The 21089-nt window shown below is 34.6% G+C and overlaps 1 protein-coding gene across 7 annotated transcripts in view; it reads right to left on the bottom strand.

The window, feature by feature from the left end:
• Positions 1–21089, bottom strand: part of EPHA6 (EPH receptor A6) — a 986592-nt gene that overhangs the window by 843512 nt on the left and 121991 nt on the right. Inside the window, exon 1 of one of the 7 annotated variants that reach the window (XM_074389179.1) lies at positions 10353–10449. The exons of the other annotated variants lie outside the window; for them this stretch is intronic. Within the exon in view, the coding sequence (XP_074245280.1) occupies positions 10353–10400 (48 nt within the window). The 5' untranslated portion in view covers positions 10401–10449. Of the gene's footprint in view, positions 1–10352; positions 10450–21089 lie in introns of those variants that run through there. 7 annotated transcript variants of the gene reach the window in all.

Below are 21089 nucleotides of genomic sequence, written 5' to 3'. Positions count from 1 at the left end.
TATAAAAAAGGATGTGTTCTAAACATTTTTTATCCCTCAGAGCTACCAAATGATTTTGCAGTTGATTCCTTCAAAGCATTTTTCATATCACAAAAACCACAGTTTGTATTTGTTCCTACTTGTGAGTAATGCTTTTCAACTAACAACTGCTTTTAATTAAAATGCATTCATCTGAAAAGTTATTAGCATAATGTGTTAGAAGGTAGGAAATATTAGACTTACTGACATGGATAATGAGTTTTTGTTCATTATATATATTTTCAAGTCATTGAATTCCATCCGTGAAGGTTAAAATAATGATTATCCAATAAAAAGTACCAACCTCAACCTTTATTTTTAAATTTCTGTCTACTTCTGCAAATGCATCAGCACAGTATCTTTTTTTAATATCATACATTCATTTTTGCCATTAGTCTTGAAATTTACCAAAAATGAATTAAGAAAACACTAGAAGTACAAATATTAAACAGAAACAAACCTAATTTCTGTAACTTCAGTGGAAATTCTTCACCCACCAAAAACTGTTTCCCTCTGCTTCCTTGGAAGATATGAATTAATGAAAACCATAAATATCCCTTGCATATTTACTGAAAAGCTGTATTATGAATAAATATCAAATATCACATATACTAATAAAATTCATATAATTAAACTATATGGAAATCCAAATAAATGTAAGATATATAGCATGTCCATGGATAAAACAGAGTAATGTAAAGACACAAATCATGTCTTTTTAGAGGGTACCATGTCAGCACACATCAAATTTAAAATTTTCATCTTCTTTGGTACAGCATTTCTACTATTAGAAACATGTTCTACATAAATACATCACTGTTCACTGAGCAGTGTTCTAACTCTGTTAAATATTAGAGACAAACAAAGATCTCCAATAGGTGAATAGACAAATTATGTTTTATCTATACTTTGAAATATATTATAGATATTAATGTAGCTCATTAATCAGTCAAATCATTCAGTAATTCACTTAATATAAATTAAGAACCTGTTATGTGCCAGATAGCATTCTAGATGTAGACTGCGCATCAGTAAAAATTTAAGACTAATGTCTGCTTTCACAAAACCTTTATTTGGTGATAGTCTGTTTGGAAAGAAAATGATTTTAAAAACTTTAAAAATATCATTGGTGAAAAGTGCTCTAAAGAAATATAAAGTAAGGTTAGGTAGGCAACTGTGAGTGAATGAGGAAGGTGTTCTTTTATGTGGGATAGTAAGGGCGCACTTCTTCCCGTGTGGTGATTTTTGAAACCTGACTGAGGTGCAAGCCACAAAAAAATCTGGGGTAAGAGCATTAAAAGAAGAGGAAAGACTAAGATCAAAAAACACAAGTTGGGAGAAACCATAGCTTATATGATAAACAGCAAGGGGCCAGTGTGAACAGGGCTCAGTGTGCAAGAGAAGTGGTAAGAACGGAGTTCAAAGAGAGTTGGGTTGGTGGGCTTCTGGGAAGACTTTGGCTTTTATTCTTAATAAGACATGGAACCACTCTGGAGTTTCTGCCATGAGGAATGGCAAGACCTGGCTTATGATTCAGGTGGGTCATTCTGCTGGCTGTCTTGAGGCAAGTGAGGAAGGGACACCAGTTAAAACACTATTATTAAAGGCCAGGTGTGGTAGATCATGCCTGTAATCCAAGCACTTTGAGAGGCGGAGGCAGGTGGATTACTTGAGCTCAGGAGTTTGAGACCAGCCTAGGCAACACAGTAAGACTTCATCTCTACAAAACATAAAAAATAAGCCAGGAGTGGTGGCACATGCCTGTCGTGCCAGCTACACATGAGGCTGAGATGGGAGGAATCCTTAAGTGCAGGAGGCAGTGGTTGCAGTGACCTGAGATTGCGCCACTGCACTCCAGCCTGAGTGACAGAGCCAGACCATGTCTCAAGACAACAACAACAACAACAACAAAACAACAACAACAAAACAACAACAACAGTGCTATTGATATAGTCCAGGGGAAAGGAGACAGAGCCTGGATCCGGGCAGCAGCCGTACAGATGACAATTCTAAGATTCACTAGACAGGATCTGCTAATGGTCTGAATACGCGGTATAAGAGAAAGAAGGAAGGTCAGACGTGGACAGGTCAGCATGCGCTGATACAGACGGCTGCCTCTCAGGTGAGATAAAAGCAATAGGCAGAAAAATGTGTAGAACTAGCCCATTTTTATTTTTTAAAAAGGGCCTAAAAGACAGGTACCACACTTTTAACACCAGAAAAGAGTATAGAACTGGCTTACTTTTGTTTAAAAAGAAGACTTGGGAAGAGAAAAGTCAAGTTTCTTCTATAAATGTATGCAGGAGCCATACATTTTCATACTTTACTTCGTAGATTTTGGTATTATTTGAGCATTTTTCTGCTACCATGTACTATTTGTGTATTTTTAAGGCAATTTTAAAAGCCTATCTCACTGGAAAAAGGAAAGATGATAATATGAATATTGGGTTTTTAAATTAGAAACAAATACAATTCTGGCAATTGACTTGCCACTTTCAGTAATACAAATGCTAAGTGAATTTCCAAATAAAACATCTCAGTAGACAATGATCTCATAATTAGAAATGTAAATTTTAATCTTTATTTTTTAACAATATAAATACTTAACTGAATTAACAAATTAACTTCTCATTTTTTAAAAAATAAACTCACTGATTGGCATACTATACAGGATGGAAAACCTAACTTAGCGTCATGATATGCCAGAAAACATGGGCTATGAAAAATCCGGGAAATTTTGAATTCAGATATTGTTCTTTTTTGTTTATTTCTTTATGTTAAGTGTATTCATTATTTAAAATTTTTTATTTTACGTTTATGGGTATTTGTGCAGGGATGTTACAAAGGTACACTCGTGTCACGGGGGGTTGTTGCACAGACTTTTTTCAACACCTCGGTATTAAGCCTAGTACCCATTAGTTACTTTTCCTTATCCTCTCCCTCCTCCCACCCTCACAGACACACACTGTGGCATACCACAATGTCATTCCCCTCTGTGTCCCTGTAATCTCAACCGTTAGCTCCCAGTTATAAGAGATAGCATGAAGTATTTGATTTTCTGTCTAAAGAAATGATCAGCTGAGTAAACAGACAACTTACAAAATGAGAGAAAACTTTTGAAACTATGCATCTGACAAAGGTCAAGTATTATTAACACTGAATAGTAGAAAGTCCATTTTCAGTTGCTATAACAGTCCAAAACACAATTAAAAAAAGAAAAATAAAGAACTTTATTTAGCTCACAAATTTGAAGCATGAAAGCAACTTCTGGTGAAGGGTTTCATACTGAGTTTTAACATGGCAGAAGGGCAAGAAGCATATGTAAAGAAATAGAGAGGGCCAAACCCCTTTATAACGACCTACTCTTACAAGAACTAACTCAGTACCACAGGAACCAAGTCCTGCGAGAACTGCACTAATCCCTTCATGAGAGTAGAACCCTTATCATCCAAACATCACTTAAAGGCCCTACCCCCTCACAACACCACTACATGGGCAACTACATTTCAACACGAGTTTTATTGGGAACAAGCCACATCCAAACAATAGCAAAAAGTAAGTTTAGAAAACAGCTATTCGGTGCTAGGCACAGTACTAGGCAGTGCTTATCAAGCTATTCCTAGTGTCAGACCACAACTAGTTCACCTTCTTACCTGGATGGGTGTAGTGAGGAATGCTTAATGATGATGGTCTCTTCCTAGTGCAATGGAGAACAAGGGGACAAGTACTCATTCTGGGTGATGAGAAATGATTAAATTTTCCAAGAACCCCAACTGTCAAGATTAAGTATACCCACGCTGTCTGCCCTTAGCTCAAACTAAGTACACCACAGTTTCTTAGGTTGCTGAGAATTAGTAAGTCAGCTCCTTGACTCCTATAATTCTTCCTTCCTGGAGACCATGCTACTTTTCATGACTACTGCAGGCCACAGACACAGCTTCTTTCTCTCAACTGCTATAATGTATGATCTATGATACTCAGTTTGCATTTATAATATACTCTATAATGTATTGTCCTCTGGTTTTATAAAGGAGAAATTGTATAAATAACTTGGAAATTTCAATCAAAAGATATAACTTAACCCACAGCCTCAATGCTCTGATTTGAATAAAAATCAAATTAGTTGCTTAAATTTATCTGACTTTCAGGTCTATATCTATACCATAAAGGACACAATATGGCTTCCACAGGTTATTATGAAGATGTTATGACCTATCTCCACAGTAAAGATATTTAATAAATTATAAAATATTATGTAAACCAGAATTATGATGAAATGATTTATAAAGTTTATATTCTTAATAGAATATATACCATAAGGATCTTGATGTCAGGGATTGTCTCTCAAATACTTGAATTCTCTCAGCAAAGAAGTATGTGCCTTTTTACTAGGAGGCATTAATAACCGAGTTGGCAGTAATTACTAGGAGGCAGTAGTAACTGAGTTTGAACATGCTATTGAGTAATCAAATAACTTTATCTTCAATTAATACAAAAATAAAAAACAACAAAGGCATATGTCACTAATATGGTATAAAGTATGTTAGAACAAAGAATTAAATGAAGTAATAGGTAAAAAGTAATACAGTTTTAAAAAGTATAGGCTATGGGCTAGTATCTGTTTGGCAGAATATTACTGACCATGCTGGAGAAAACCTGCCTTCTACTAGAGCCTCTCAATTATTTTTTTCTTGAAAATATAATCCATGACAGTGAAGAAACTAAGGAATAAGAAATATTTTTCCCCAGCACTTTGGGAGGCCGAGGCGGGTGGATCACGAGGTCGAGAGATCGAGACCATCCTGGTCAACATGGTGAAACCCCGTCTCTACTAAAAATACAAAAATTAGCTGGGCGTGGTGGCACGTGCCTGTAATCCCAGCTACTCAGGAGGCTGAGGCAGGAGAATTGCCTGAACCCGGGAGGCGGAGGTTGCGGTGAGCCGAGATCGCGCCATTGCACTCCAGCCTGGGGAACAAGAGCGAAACTCCGTCTCAAAAAAAAAAAAAAAAAAAAAAAAGAAATATTTTTCATTATCATAATTCCACTGTCAACAGTGAATATCAATTCTTAACTAAGTAAAAAGAAAAGCAAAGAAATCAACACTAGAATATAATTCATAAACAATAAACAGAAAAAGAAGAAAAGATAAGGCTGGGTTAAATTTAAAAAATATGATTAGCCACCACTAATTCTCTTAAATAACAAATTCTGATAAAATATTTCAGTGTTTAATAATGAAGATATAGATAGAAATAATAGACACTGGTAGAAAACTACTATATCATCATGGACAAGGCAATTATGATGTGTATATAGCAATATAAATACGTACAGTGATGAAAGGTGGATGAAGTTGAATTTGGACAAAAACACTAAAACAGCAATACTCAAAAGTAATTTTATAAAATCAGGAGGCTCAGGGGCTGACAAATAATTAGTTATTAAGTATAAAGGTATCTTTGAAAGACTACCACCCATGAATAATGCTTTATTTCTCTTCACCTTCCATTGTTTCATCGTTTCATTGGTTCAGCCTTAAAAATTCAATACTCACAGTGATTTTTCTAAGAACTAATATATTACAACTGAGAAAAAGACAGAGTTCCTGATTTCATAAAGTTGCAACATCATGACAGACAGAAACGCAACTCAGTATCTTTCACAACATCAAGGGCAATGAGGGTTACACCAGTATTGTGCAAAGGCTGTTACAGGCTCCCAGTCTCTGCATAAGACGTCCTACACTTTATAGGTGAGGGCATGGCAGTAGTATTTGAACTAGGGCATGAGTAGTTTTGGCCAAACCAAGGACTACAAAATGAGAGAACCTCTAACAGGAATACAGAAGCATATGAGAAATTATGCTTACGAGACGGTAAAGTGAACATTGTGGCTGGAACATTAGGCTAATGAGGAAAGATGCAGTATGAAGCTGGAAAAGTGACACACACCAGGTTTTCAAGATTCTTTAATATCTGCTAAACACAGTAACTTGAGATAATGACAAGTTAATGTAAGTCTTAAAAGTGAAGTCTCCCTGAACAGAACTCTGTTAGAAGACACTGTGCAGAAAGGATAAATTTTAAGAAGTAAGGACACAAAGGCTTCAAAGCCATGAATGATGAATTTGTGATCACAAAAGGTTTAATGTTAATACTTTAATTTTCAGTAGTCAATTAGGAAAATGGTGCTGATCCTCAGAAAAAAAGACTGGGCTATAGAAAATATTTTGATAAATATTTAACATTCTAAGGTCATGGTAGCCATAAATGAGATGTTTAAGAGAGAATAAGTTTAAATAGTAGAAGAAAAGCAGAGAAGAAAATAGCAAAAATACTGACATTTAAATAGAAGTAGAGAAATACAATTTTTTTTGCATTTATTCAAGTATTTAAGGAATAAAATAAATTCCCCACATATATTTTCCACCTTTTAAGATTACTTAGTCATTTAAATTGTTACCCATTTGTATCCCTATATCATATGCTCACAATCATTATTTATAGAGATTTAATTTCATGTGCTAATAGATAACTTTACACAGCAATGTGATATACACTTTTTATAAAAATCTCATTTTATTTTCAGTAAGTCCCATCATGTCATAATTATTATTAGCCTAACTTTAAAAATAAAAAAAAAAAACTGAAGCATACATTGGTTAGGTAATATGCCCCAAATTACTCTGCTTATATTAAATAATACTACAAAATTTTGAATTCACAGCCCATCTTTCAACAGCTACATTTATACTGTCTTTACACATGCTACACACATTTTGCTACTAATAGCTATTCCTGTTTTATGTAATATTTTTTATAATTTAAGTTAAATTTTGTATTAGAATTAAATTCAAAACACGTGAAAAATGTACAAATTTTTTCCTCTATCTATCAATCAGTCACCGGGTCAGATTCTTGTTTACCTTGGACCTGTTAGACACTTATAGAACTGCAAGGGTGTTCTTCGGTTTAATTTAGCAATCAAGGGCAGCAGACAATAGGATCCATCTAACATCAATTTTGTTGAGCATTATGAAAAGAGATATAGAGCATACAACACAACACCATACATGGCGATGGTCAACAGCATAGTGGGACTCCATGGCATAACCTCCCAATGTCCCAGTTGCTCAGAACTTAGGACGCACACAGTCAGAAGACACAGTGCAGGGTGAGTAAAGATAATCCCAGTTCAAGCAATCCATCTTTTCTGGGGCCTCTTAGTTTTTCGTCCCTTACTCCAATTCTCTGGTACATCAATATGGATTAAATTTTACTTAGCAAACACTCTTGACAATTAGGTGCAGGTGTTTGGTTTGATAAATAGAACTGTGACCAGATTTTCATTTATTTTAGACCTGCTATATAAGTAGACATTTCTTTAGTCTTAAGTTTGTGGTGAAAGGAGGCATATCTAAAGATAGAGGAAAGATCACTAATCAAATATAAAGAATTTCCTTTTACTACGAATCTATACAATAACATGAAATAAGATTTTATGTATTTATTTTTATCAAAGTGCAATTACATTTTAAATTACTTTGAATTTTTTTTCATAAAGCTGGCAAATTCAAGAAAATGTCTAATATTCCTTCTCCTGATCTTCAGGGAAAGAAAAAGTAACATCAATAAGAATTACTAAGACATTTCCTATAGCTTAAAACAATCCACTGATTCCTAAGTTTTAAAATAGCCAAAATTACACCAAGGTTACACATGAACTATAAAAGAATATAGGTAGAGGAATCATAAGCAACTCAATGTGGTAGTTGACAAGCAATGATAGAAATTTTCCTCAATGAAATATAAGACATACAGAAGCAAATCAAGTATATATGAAAACAACTGATCTATAAGACAGTCCAAGTTTTAGATGAGTATATCCATTTTAAGAGTCATGCAAAGATAAACTTTGCCAAACAAAAAGCAGTTTTTACCTTTATACTTATTTAAAAATAGCTGAGGAAAATATCCAACATAGGTACAGGACCCCATTTTCAAAAATCCCATGTATATGCATAATGGAGTATTATCCAGCCCTACAAAGAAATAAGCTATCACATATGGAAAAGACATGGAAGAAACTTAGGCACATAAATAAATTAAAGAAGTTTATCTTAAGAGGCTACATAGTGTATAAATAAAACTACACGATGTTCTAGAAAATGAAAAACCTGGTACAGAAAAAGATTAGTGGTTGCCAAGGGTTAGGTAAGAATGAGAGATGAACAAGTACAGTATGGAGAATATGTAGGGCAAGGAAACTATTCTGTATGATACTATAATGCTAGACACATGGTATTTGAAATTCATCTAGATCCATAGAATGTACAACAGAAAGTGTGAATCCTAATGTAAATGAACTGTGGTTGATAATAATGTATCAATGTAGGGTCATCAATTGTAACAAGATCATATATTTATTCTTTTTAACTTTTCTGTAGCCTTTAAGATAAATTTCTCAAATCTACTAATTGTGTTGGTATTTACAGATATATATATTTTCATCAATTAATTCTAATATAAATCTGTAATTAATGTGCTCCACTAAATGCTTTAAATTTATCATTCTACTTAGTCTTCCAAAAATACCTAGAAAGGTAGGTAGTATCAAGTTATTTTACAGATGAGAAAGCTACATATGGAATTGTTAAGTGACCTGACCAAAGTAACACAGGTCTGTGTTTTTATTTTGTAGGGTTTTGTAGGTTTGTATACATACAAAATATCTTTCTACTTAAAAAATATAGGTAACACATGCTACATAGTTGAGAAAACTGGTAATCTGTTATATCTCGAATGCATGGCTTACACAAACTTCATTAACCTTGATCATGTATGAGTCAGCTCCTGATTAAATTTGCCTCGATTTGCAATTCAGACAATACAGAGTGAAGACTACTTCATTTCAAGGACTCCATCAGCTCTGGAGATCCATATTGAACAGTAAAGTTCTATACAGGAAAACAGACTATTGGGCATGGAGGTGAGTATGGAATCAAAAAATCCACTTATATTATGATTATATGAATCTAGGGGAAAGATGGTGTTCTCATGAACCAGACTGCTTCCAATAATGGTGGTAAAAGTCAATCAAATTCTGGATATATTTTTAAGGTAAAATCACAGATACCTGTTGCTCAATTGAAAATACTGTTTGAGAAAAAGTAAAATTAAGTAGAATCCAAATTTTATCTAGAGTAACTGAAATGCTGAAATTATAAAACAATGAAAGCTCTTAGAAGGAACAGACTGAAATAAAGAGATAATGTTTTGATACATGTATACATTGTGTAAAAGTCAAATCAGAGTATTTAGCATATACATTACATCATACATCATACATTTGTGGTGAGAACATTCATAGTCCACTCTTCTAACTATTTTGAAATACAAAATACAATACATAACAGATGAATGGATAAAGAAAAAATCTATAAACACAAAGGAATATTATTCAGACATAAAAAGAATGAAATCTTGTCATTTGCTGCAATGCAGATGAATCTGGAGGAAATGAAGTAATTGAGGCACAGAAAGACAAATATTGCATGATCTCACACATATGTGGAATCTAAAAGAGCTGATCTTACAGAAGTAGAGAAGAGAATAGTGGTTACCAGAGGCTGGGAATGGATAGTGAGAGACTTGTCAATGAATACAAAGTTACAGTTAGATAGGAGGAATAAATCCTGGTGTGCTATCACACAGTAAATTGACTATAAAACTTAGGTCTTGAAATTAGTTTTAGTTTAAAAAATGCCCTTTCAAGGTCATTTTGAAATCCCCTGGATCGTATCTCCAGAGTTCTCCTAAGCTTAGGAAATGAAAATATGAATACTTATTACTTTTAAACTTGAACTTAAAACCAAGAGCAATATTATGCATTTCCTTGAGCTTGAAGTACAGAGGAAAAAAAAAGAATTACAGAAATTACCCACTGCCAGTTATATAATATACACAAAAAAGCTTGAAATTTTTGACATAAATTTTATAATTTAACTTCATACTCTATCATTATAATGGATTCATAACAGCTTGATATTCTTTTTTTAGGTTTATGTAAAGCAGACGTATGATTTTTAATTAGCTAATTTTGCATGCTTTAAAACTATTACATTTCAAACATATTTTTGAAAAGCCAAATGTTTTTTATTGATATTTTAAAAAACATTTAAGAAATAAATGTTAAGTTGAAACTAAAATGTGAACTTTTTAATGTACTCAACTCTGGGGCCTAAAATGACAAATTCCCACACAAAAATATCTTTCTACTTAAAAAATACATGTTATAAATGAATATGTTGTTTTCCTAGAAACTTTTCCAACCTGGCTCCTATGGAGCTGCAGCATGTACATCCAGAGGAGAAGTAACATCAGGTTCTGGTGAGGTGGTCTCTTCAGTGCCTTCTTGAATTTTCCCCCCTTTTAGCAGTGTTGAAAATAGGTCTGGAAAAGCATAGGAAAGCTATATCAAATTTTCCTTAGGAGGTTTGTTCCATACTGTTTTAGCAACTCTGCACAGTGAAGGTGCTATATGGTATGACACTGAATATTCATTTTCACTAACGGGTCCTCCCATGTCAAATTAATAATATCCTCAATATAAATATAAATACATTGAATTAACTCAAATCAGGATATATTTGAAAATATGCATGTGTGAATTAGATCAGAAACATCCTTAGCACTACACATACATACATGTAATTTTTAAGGCAAGCTGAACTACTATAAATACATATAATTTTAAGGATGGTATCCTTTATATAAAATGAAATATGATGCTTCACAACAATCTGGAATTTTTAATATACTATATTTATATATTATATTTTCAAAACTATTTAAATATACTCTTTTAAAATCTAGAATATATTAAATGAATTACATAACAGGAAGTATGTCCATGTAGAATATCTATAGTAGTTTTATATATGTCATATAAATATATTTACATAATAGTTAAAATATGTGTAAATGTTTAATCAAAATTAAAATATCACAAATTATATTTTTAACCTGGAATGAGAAAGATAATATTATATCCTGAAATTATTAATCATTCTTAATTTGTTCAAATAATCAGTCATTAATTGGAAGATAAAAATATATTTTTATTTTATTTTTTCACAGTATTGGCTATCTTTCAAGTAGTTAACCTACTGATAATTTAGTTATAGTTTATTTCTAAAATATATTAAAATGTTGTTAGAGTATTGTCTTCAGATTTAGTGAAAATGAACATGGTAGTAAGTATTCAAAGAAGAGAGGTTGCTAAAACAGTAACCATTAATCTAAATGCTCTTAGTGTTACTGGATCATTTAAACTTGTACAAGGCTTGGGTAGACATTAGAGAAACAGTATTTGAATCTGTATATTATGATTGAAAGTGAATATAAAATATAAATATCACATTTCCATTTCTTTATAATGTTAGTATATTGAAAACAAGTAATGGAGAAGATAATTTTATAATGTTAGGAGAAAGGTAATATTTAAAGCTATCATACATAAAGGATGTTTTTTCTAACTCTGTTTTCATATTTAGGATTGACACTCTTTCGTGAAAAGGACATTTGAATTGAGTATTTTATGGTACTTAATTTGTGAATATTTATTTAAATTTCATTGGACTTTCTAATTATCCCCTCTTAATTTATAATTTTATATAAACCACTACTACTTGAAACTATTGTAAATAACATAAATAATATAATTTTTACAAATATTCCTGTAGCCACTTACCATATTACTATAACATAGTTATACATACAGTAAACTTATAACCAATAGGTAGTTTGCTTAACAAAACACAAAACCAATAAAAACAATTATTTCTGCTCTGTATGTTTTGTCTGATAATTCTAGAAATTTGTATTTGATTATTTTAAAACCATGGTTAATAAGGTATGTTAGAAAAAATAGTTCTGAAAACAAATTATCACTTATAAAAGTGGTAATTTACAACTAAAATAAAAAATACCAAATGTGCTAATAATATTTATTTAATAATAATGGTATAAGGTAAAATAAAAATGGATCATAAAGAATAAACTCTAAAAACAGAAATGAAGATTAAATCTGCAAGGAATAAAAATCTGACAGAAATTGATACTACCTCCCAGGACATTAAGTTAAAATAAAAATGGTCTATTCAGTCAAAGAGAAGTAGTCTATTTACGAACAGCGTTCTTTGTAGCTTAAATATGTTCACATTTACTCATCCCTGTGAATAAAACCCATTAGAACAGAACAATGTATTTCATATTTTTAAAATGAAACTCTCTTGATACATTATTTTAGCATGAAAAATATGATATTGTAGGGAAAAGACTATTTTTAATGACAGAAACTTCTAATGTGAAAGTGTTCAACATAATATTGTAGACAATTAACAAAAATAATTTAACACTGAATAATCAGAAAACATGCTCAATTCAAAGTGTGGTTAGAGACAGCTGTCTATGATAAAAACCTATGAACATACAGACCTCAGCCTTTGTGTAACTACTAGCAGTGATGTATATCTAAAGCTTTATAATTAGTGGATTATTTGGATGTAAGTAACATTTATGTCTTCAGCTTGTTGAAGAAAATATTTCAAATTGTTATTGATCCTTATGAAGTTCATATAACTGACTTAAGACTCATTTTACAAAAGTTCTTTCCTTGAAAAAAATTACTTGCATAAATTCAGCTGTTTCAAGAAAATCAAACTCCCTAAAAAGGGTGCGTGTGTGTGTGTGTGTGTGTGTGTGTAAGAGAGGCAGAATGTGTAAAAACCAAAAATGCCATAATTTTCTGACATTTGTAAAAATATCAGTAAATAATATGATTTTGGTTGTAATAAATCTCAAACTCATTTATTTGGTACAGTAAATAACTGTATTACCTTAAATCACTTCAGGGCCTTTTTCATCAATTGTTACAAAAATTGAGTCATAAAATACCAAAGCCATTTCTTCCAAATAATGACAACTATCCTTTGGTCATTTCTTCTTACATAATGGGATAATCATCATGTTCTTTATGTTACCCAAAACACATTCAATACCATACTCTCTTCTCTTATTCCTCAATTCACAACTATTTGTGTCACATATAAAACTTTCCTATTTCACTTGAAAATTTACAATAATAAACTTACTCTGTGTCCTTAAAATTTAAAACTAAATTATTCTTCTAAGAAACTCTAATATTCTAAACTGTCTTGTACTTTCACAGTGATTTGCAGTTTGATCATGAATCTTTCTTACTTTCCCATTTCTTATATGGTGTTAATGAAACTTACAATTACAAGAGAAATCTGTTATAACTAATTTCACTTGCAGAACTTTAAAAATCAAAGTAGAGTTAGGAAAATTCTAAGAAAAGTTACTATTTGCTGTTCACATATTTGCCTGTGTCCAAGTCTGCACTCTAAAATCATGAAAATGTTTAAAGTTTTTATAAACATATTTGGCTAAAAAATAATTAGGTAAATAACAAAGGCCTGCAATTTTAGAAACTTGGAAATACAACAATATATTATAAGTAAAAGGAATATAACCGCAACCTCATTTTTAAAAGTGTATTTTAATCTTCTTTCCCTCCCATTTCACCCCTTCTTCATCCTTTGTCCCTCTCTAGACACTTCCCTCTGTCAGTATGTTCTTATGAGTTATATCCTTGCTTAGGAAACTCCAGAGGCTAATCTCAAAACAAACCAGGAATGGAGCTTTGATTCAGGAAACCTCCTTCTTAAGGGGAGTTGCAAAAAATTAAGTCTACCACCATGGGGCTGAAGTCAAAATAACGCCATACTTACATCCAGATGGATGATTACCCAAGATAAGCCTTTGGAACAAAGACACACAGACTCTGCACCCTATGCCACTCCTGTATGTTTCCTATACCAAGTTTCCCTTTAAAACACTTACAGTAAATTAAAATTTTTTTTCAGATCATACATAGAGAAGCATATAACTAAATAATTCTGCATGTTTTTATTATGGCATTAATATTTTTCAAATACACATACATTTAAAATATTTGTAAAACTTTAAAATATCCAAAATATACACACCACTTTTTACAATCATGCATCTTAGAGATGATGGTGAACTAATTCACGATTACAGTCCACCGTCTGCTCAGTTTGCTAACTCTCTGGCTTTCCAAATAAATCTGCTTTCCTTCCCACTAACCCTTATGTTTCCTGTCTGGCTTTCAAGCAGTGGGCAGCTGAACCTGGGTTTGATTACAGCAGAAAACATACTAAGGCAATTTAATGCCTTCTAGATCTTATAAATTTTACTGAATATTCATAATTATTTTTCATTATTTCTAATGTGTACGGTTTAAGTAATGTGAATATATGTTAAATAATAGAAAACTGGTTCTCTCTTTTTAAAGGATGTTGGTAAAGTATATGTAAAAGGTAGGCTGAATAATTGAAGTACATTCTGTATTTTTAAAATATTTATTTTGAAAATTTTCTCCCCAAAGAGTAAAGGACAAAGGATACAAAGTTGAATGAATTACATGACGGGGCAAAAATGGCCATTTAGAAGCAGCTGCAGTCCACAGCACTCACACAGAGAAATGAAAGGGGTGAATGAATACCGCACCTTCAACTGTAATATCCAGGTTCTCACCTTGGGACGGATCCGGCAAATAACTCAATCCACACAGAATGAAGGAAATAAGGGAGGGCAATGACCCACCCTGGAACAACACAGAGCCAAGGAACCCCCACCCCCAACCAAGGGAGGCAGTGAATGACTGTATGACCCTCAGGAAACCAATCTCCTCCCATGGATCTCTGTAACCCATAGATCAGGAGATCCCCTCATGACCCCAGGCCACCTGGGCCTAGGGTCCAACACACAGGACTGTGTGGAGTCCCAGCAGAGCGGCTGCTCCGGCACACACAGAAACCCAGGAGCTTCACATACTCTGGTTCCAGGATCCCTAACAATGGTGTGTGCAACTCTGATAAGGCAGGTCCATGCACAACCCTAGGGTTGAAGGGGCTGAATCCAGGGAGCCCAGCAGCAGTGTTCCGAGGGCCCTGCTTCCATGGCGCCTCACAGGATAAGACTCACTGGCTGGAAATTCCAGCCAGCTAATTGCGACAGGGTGGAGCCTGTCTGAGAGGGGAAGGAGCTTCCCCGGGGAAAAGGCAGCTACCATCTCTGCAGTGCGGCTGACTCAGTCATTCCAGCCTGCTGTCTTTGGAGAGTGCAAACATTCTGGATGAAAAGGTCCCCTTAGTGCAGCACAGCTGCTTTGCCACATCATGGCCAGAATGCTTCTTTAAGTGGGACCCTGATCCATTCCTCCTCAGTAAGTGGGAGCTCCCAGCCAGGCTGCAGCCAGCCCAGCCAGTTTTCTGCAGACAGAGCTCTGATCTCTACCTAAAACGGAGCACCTGGGATGAGGTGTCGCCACCAGCTTGTGGTTAGGTGGACTCAGCCATTTCAGCCAGCTGGATTTTGAGAGTCCAAACAGTCCAGACAAGAAAGGGTTCCCCAGTGAAGCACTGCTGGTTTGCCAGATCGCAGCTGACTGTTTCCTAAAGCAGGACCCTGATCCATTCCTCCTCACTGGGTGGGACCCCCTAGCCAGGGCTTCGGCTGGGACTCAGCCAGTTTTCTATGGACAGAGCTCCAATATCCATCTAAGACAAAGCAGCTGGGAGGTGACGCAGGCCACCATCTTGGTTGTTCTGGCTTCTCAGTCATTCCAGCCTTTGGGCCCTAGAGAATCCATAACAATCAGGACTGATGGGAACTCAAAAACAGCACACTTGCTCTACCAAAAAGCAGCCAGAAGGTTTTTTTCTTTCTTTTTTTTTGAGACAGAGTCTCACTCTGTTACCCAGGTTGAGTGCAGTGGCATAATCTTGGCTCACTGCAACCTCCACCTCGTAGGTTCACACGATTCTCCTGTCTCAATCCCTCAAGTAGCTGAGATTATAGGTGCTTGCCATGACACCCAGCTAATTTTTGTATTTTTACTAGAGATGGGGTTTTGCCATGTTGGCCAGGCTGGTCTAAAACTCCCGACCTCAGGTGATCTGCCCACCTCAGCCTCCCAAAATGCTGGATTACAGGTGTGAGCCACCATGCCTGGCCAGACAGCTTCTTTTAAGCAGGTTACTGATCCTATTCCTCTTGAATGGGTGAGACCTCCCAAGAGGGGTCTCCAGCCACCTCCTAAAGGAATGTTCAAGCTGGAAACAAATCAGTACTCCCCCAGGATGGAGCTTCCAGAGGGAGGAGGCTTCCATGTTTGCTGTTTCACAGCCTTCAATGATGATACCTGCAGGTACTGGAAAATCTAAGGTAACTTGGGTATAGAGTGGACCCTCAGCAAACTGCAGCAGACCTACAGAAGTGTGGTCTATTAAAAGAAGAACAAGCAGAAAACAACATCAATACAAAAGATCCCACAAAAAACCCATTCAAAGGTCAGCAATCCTTAAGACTGAAGGTAGAAAAACCCAAAAAGATGAGAAAAAATCAACACAAAAATGCTGAAAAATCAAAAATACAGAATGCCCCTTCTCCAAATGATTGCAACACCTCTACATTAAGGGCTCAGAACTGAGCTGACACTTAGATGGCTGAAATGATACAAATAGGCTTCAAAAGTAGATAATAACAAACTTTGCTGATCTAAAGGAACATACTGTAACCCAGTGCAAAGCAGCTAAGAATTATGATAAAATAATACAGAAGCTGACAGCCAGAATTGCCAGTATACAGAGAATAATAATTAGCCTGTTGGACCTGTAAAACACACTAGAAGAATTTCACAACAAAATCACAAGTATTAAAAGTAGAGTAGGCTAAGCTGGGGAAAGAATCTCAGCCTGAGAATATCTTTCTAAAATAAGAAAAGCATCCAAGAACAGAGAAAAAAAGAATGAATAAACAAAACCTCTGAGACATATGAGATTGTGTAAAGAGACTGAACCTATGACTGCTTGGGGTACCAAAAGAGACAAAGAGAACCGAACCAACTTGGAAAACACTTCCAAATACCATCCAGGAAAACTTCCCCAACCTAACAAGAGGGGCCAACATTCAAATTCAGGAAATGAAAAGAACCCCAGTCAAATACTCCACAAGAAGATCAACCTCAAGACACATAATCATCAGAGGTTAAAATGAAAGAAAAAATCTTAAGGGCAGCCAGAAAGAAAGGCCAGGTCACCTAGAAAGGGAAGCCCAAGAGACTAACAGCAGACCTCTCAGCAGAAACCCTACAAGCCAGAAGAGAGTGGGGACCAATATTTAAAAAAGAAAATTGCCAACCCAGCATTTCATATCTGTCCAAACTAAGCTTCGTAACTGAAGGAAAAATACAATCCTTTTCAGATAAACAAATGCCGAGGGAATTCATCATAACGAGACCTGCCTTGCAAGAGCTCCTGAAGTAAGCACTAAATATGGAAGGAAAACCCATTAGCAACTACTATAAAAACACATTGCAGGACACAAAGCAGCAACACTACGAAGCAATCATATACACAAGTCTGCAAAATAACTGGCTAGCATCATGATGGCAGTATCAAATCCACATATAAAGTACTAACCTTAAAAGAAAATGGGCTAAATGTTCCAATTAAAAGACATAGAATGGCTGCAGGACTTAGTAGCCTAAATCCTAAGCACTTCAGCTCCAGTCATGGCAAAAAGAGGCCAAGGTACAGCTTGGGCTTTTGAGTAAAAAGCTGAGACCCACTGGTATGTCATCTTTAAGTTGGATAAAACACCAAGACCCACATATGTTGTCTTCAAGAGATTATCTCACATGCAAAGGTATACAAAGACTCAAAATATTGAGATTGAAGATAATTAACCAAATGGAAAACAGAAAAAAACAGGTGTTGTAGTCCTAAATCTTGGTAAAACAGACCTTAACCTAACAAAGATCAAAAAAGACAAAGAAGGGCATTACATAATGGTAAAGGGTTCAATCCAACAAGAAGTGCTATCCTAAATATATATGGACCCAATGTAGCAGCCTCTAGATTCACAAAGCAAGTTCTTAGAGACCTTCAAAGAGACTCAGACTCCCACACAATAATAGTGGGAAACTTTAACACCCCACTGACAATATTAAACAAATCATCAACACAGAAAATTATAATTCAGGACCTGAACTCAGCTCTGAGTCAAGTGGACTTCATAAATGTCTACAGAACTCTCCATCCAAAAATAAAAGAATATACATTCTTTTCATCACCACATAGCACTTATTCTAAAATTGACACACAATCAGTAGTAAAACACTCCAAAGCAAATGCAAAAGAACTGAAATCCTAACAAACTGTCTCTCAGACCACAGTGTAACCAGGTCAGAACTAACTATTAAGAAACACACTCAAAACTACACTATTACATGAAAATTGAACAACCTGCTCCTGAATGACTCTTAGGTAATTAATGAAATTAAGGCAAAAATCAAGTTCTTTAAAACTAATGGTAACAAAGAGCTAATATATCAGAATCTCTGGGATGCAGCTAAAGCACTGTTAAGAGGTAAATTTATAGCAATAAATGGTCATATCAAAAAGCTAGGAAGATCTTAAGCTAACAACCTAACATCACAACTAAAAGGACTAGAGAACTGATATAGTCTGGCTCTGTGTTCCCATGCAAATCTCATCTGAATTATAATCTACATAATCTCCACATGTCCATGGAAGGACCCTGGGGGAGGTGACTGGGTCATGGAGGTGATTTCCCCAATGCTGTTCTCCTGATAGTGACTGACTTCTCATGGGGTCAGATAGTTCTATGTTTGATGTTCCTTCTACACATATTTGCTCTCTTGCCTGCTGCCATTTAAGATGTATCTGTTTCCCCTTCTGCCATGACTGAAAGTTTTCTGAGGTCTGCCATGTAGAATTGTGAGACAATTAAACTTCTTTTGTTTATAAATTACCAAGTCTCAGGTAGTATCTTTATAGCAGTATGAAAATGGACAAATACAGGAAATTGGTACCAGGAGTGGGACATTGATATAAAGATAACCTGAAAATGTGGAAGTGACTTTGGAACAGGGTAACAAGGAGATGAGGGAAAGTTTGGAACTTCCTAGAGACATATTGAATGGTTTTCACCAAAATCTGATAATGATTTGGATAATGAAGTCCAGGCTGAGGTGGTCAGATCAAGATGAGAACATAATTGGGAACTGGAGAAAAGGTCACTCTTACCATCCTTTAGCAAAGAGCCTAGCAGTATTTTCCACCCTAGAGATCTGTGGAACTTTGAAATGGAGAGAGATTATCTGAAACTGGAATTTATGTTTAAAAGAAAAGAATAAAAAAGTTTAGAAAATTTGCAGCCTGACAATGTGGTAGAAAAGCAAAACCCATTTTCCACATAAATTTTCATAAGTCAAATACTTCTTGAGAAGAGGTAACTTTTTTGCAATCTGTCTATGTGACAAAGGTCTAACATCCAGCATCTACAAGATACTTGAAAAATTAAAGAAATAAAAACATTAAAAAATGGGCAAAAGCCATGAACACACACCTCTCAAAAGAAGACATACATGCTGCCAGCAGTTATATGGAAAAAACTTTTCAACATCACTGATCATTAGAGAAATGCAAATCAAAACCACAATGATAACCACTCATGCCAATCAGAATGCCAATTATTTAAAAAGTCAAAAAATATCAGATGCTAGCTAGGCTGTAGTGAAAAAGAAATGATTTTTTTTTTATTTTTGGTGGGAGTGTAAATCAGTTCAACCAATGTGGAATACAGTGTGGCAATTCCTCAAAGATCTAGAGGCAGAAATACCATTTGATCCAGCAATCCCATAAATGGGTATATACCCAAAGGAATGTAAGTCATTCTATTATAAAGACACATGTATGCATTTGTTCACTGCAGCACTATTCACAATAGCAAAGACACGGAATCAAACTAAGTGCTCATCAATGATAGACTAGATAAAGAATAGGTGTTACATATTCACCACAGAATACTATGCGGCCATAGAAATGAATGAGATCATGTCCTTTGCAGGACATGAATGGAATTGGAAGCCATCATCCTCAGCAAACTAACACACAAACAGAAAACCAAATACTGCATGTTCTCACTTAAAAGTCAGAGATAAATGATGGGAACACATGGACACGTGGAGAAACAACACATACTGGAGCCTGTAAAGTGGGACTTGGGGAGAGAGAGAGCATCCAGAAGAATAGCTAATGGATGCTGGGCTTAATATATAGGTGGTGGAATAATTTGTGCAGCAAACCACCATGGCACATGTTCGCCTATGTAACAAACCTGCACGTCCTGCACATATACTCCTGAACTTAAAAGTTGGGAAAAAAAAGTTGAATGAATTGTATTGCTTTGATTTAATAATTACAAATATTATACATTTTTATCATTGTTAGATTTTAGATATCATAACATTTTAATTCTAAATGCTTTAGTCAGACTCTTTGAAAAATACAGTTTCTTATATAACCATAATACACTTTCACATGTGATAAAACTGATATAGATTCTTTAATGTTATCTGAAAAATGCATTTTCAAATTTACCTATCCAATCAAGGTCTACATCTTGCATTTGGTTGTTTCTTCCTTTCTAATCTGAACAGTTCTTTTCCTCAAACATTTCACTTAGTGATTTTACCATTCTTTGACAATCTTTGCTGAATTAATTATTCTGTTAGGTTTTGAAAAATGGTGGTTTCTAATTCTATCATTACTTCTTTATTTAGCAGGAGGCATTTTCTGTAATGAATACTGTCTCTCATCAACTGGAACCATCTGGTTAACCAGAAATAGAGTTTCTACTAGAAAATGAACATAGATGTTTTTAATTCTTTCCTTAATTACAAATTTTCAGGGTAAAGATTTGGTATAATAGCTAATATTTTTCTTAAAAAAGGCTTTTTGTTTTGGCATTATCTTTTTCTTTCTCTCTAGATATTAAGGTAGATTTGTGGATTTTTATATAAATAATGTGTTTCAATCAACTTCAGTTGATTCACATTATTCTTCTAGATATTGAAATTGTCACATCAGCCCC

Source organism: Saimiri boliviensis, chromosome 18 (genome assembly GCF_048565385.1).
Source record: "Saimiri boliviensis isolate mSaiBol1 chromosome 18, mSaiBol1.pri, whole genome shotgun sequence".
Taxonomy (NCBI): Eukaryota; Metazoa; Chordata; class Mammalia; order Primates; family Cebidae; genus Saimiri; species Saimiri boliviensis.
The sequence above is the reverse complement of the archived record's forward strand: the minus strand, read 5'-3'. Positions and strand labels throughout refer to the sequence as shown.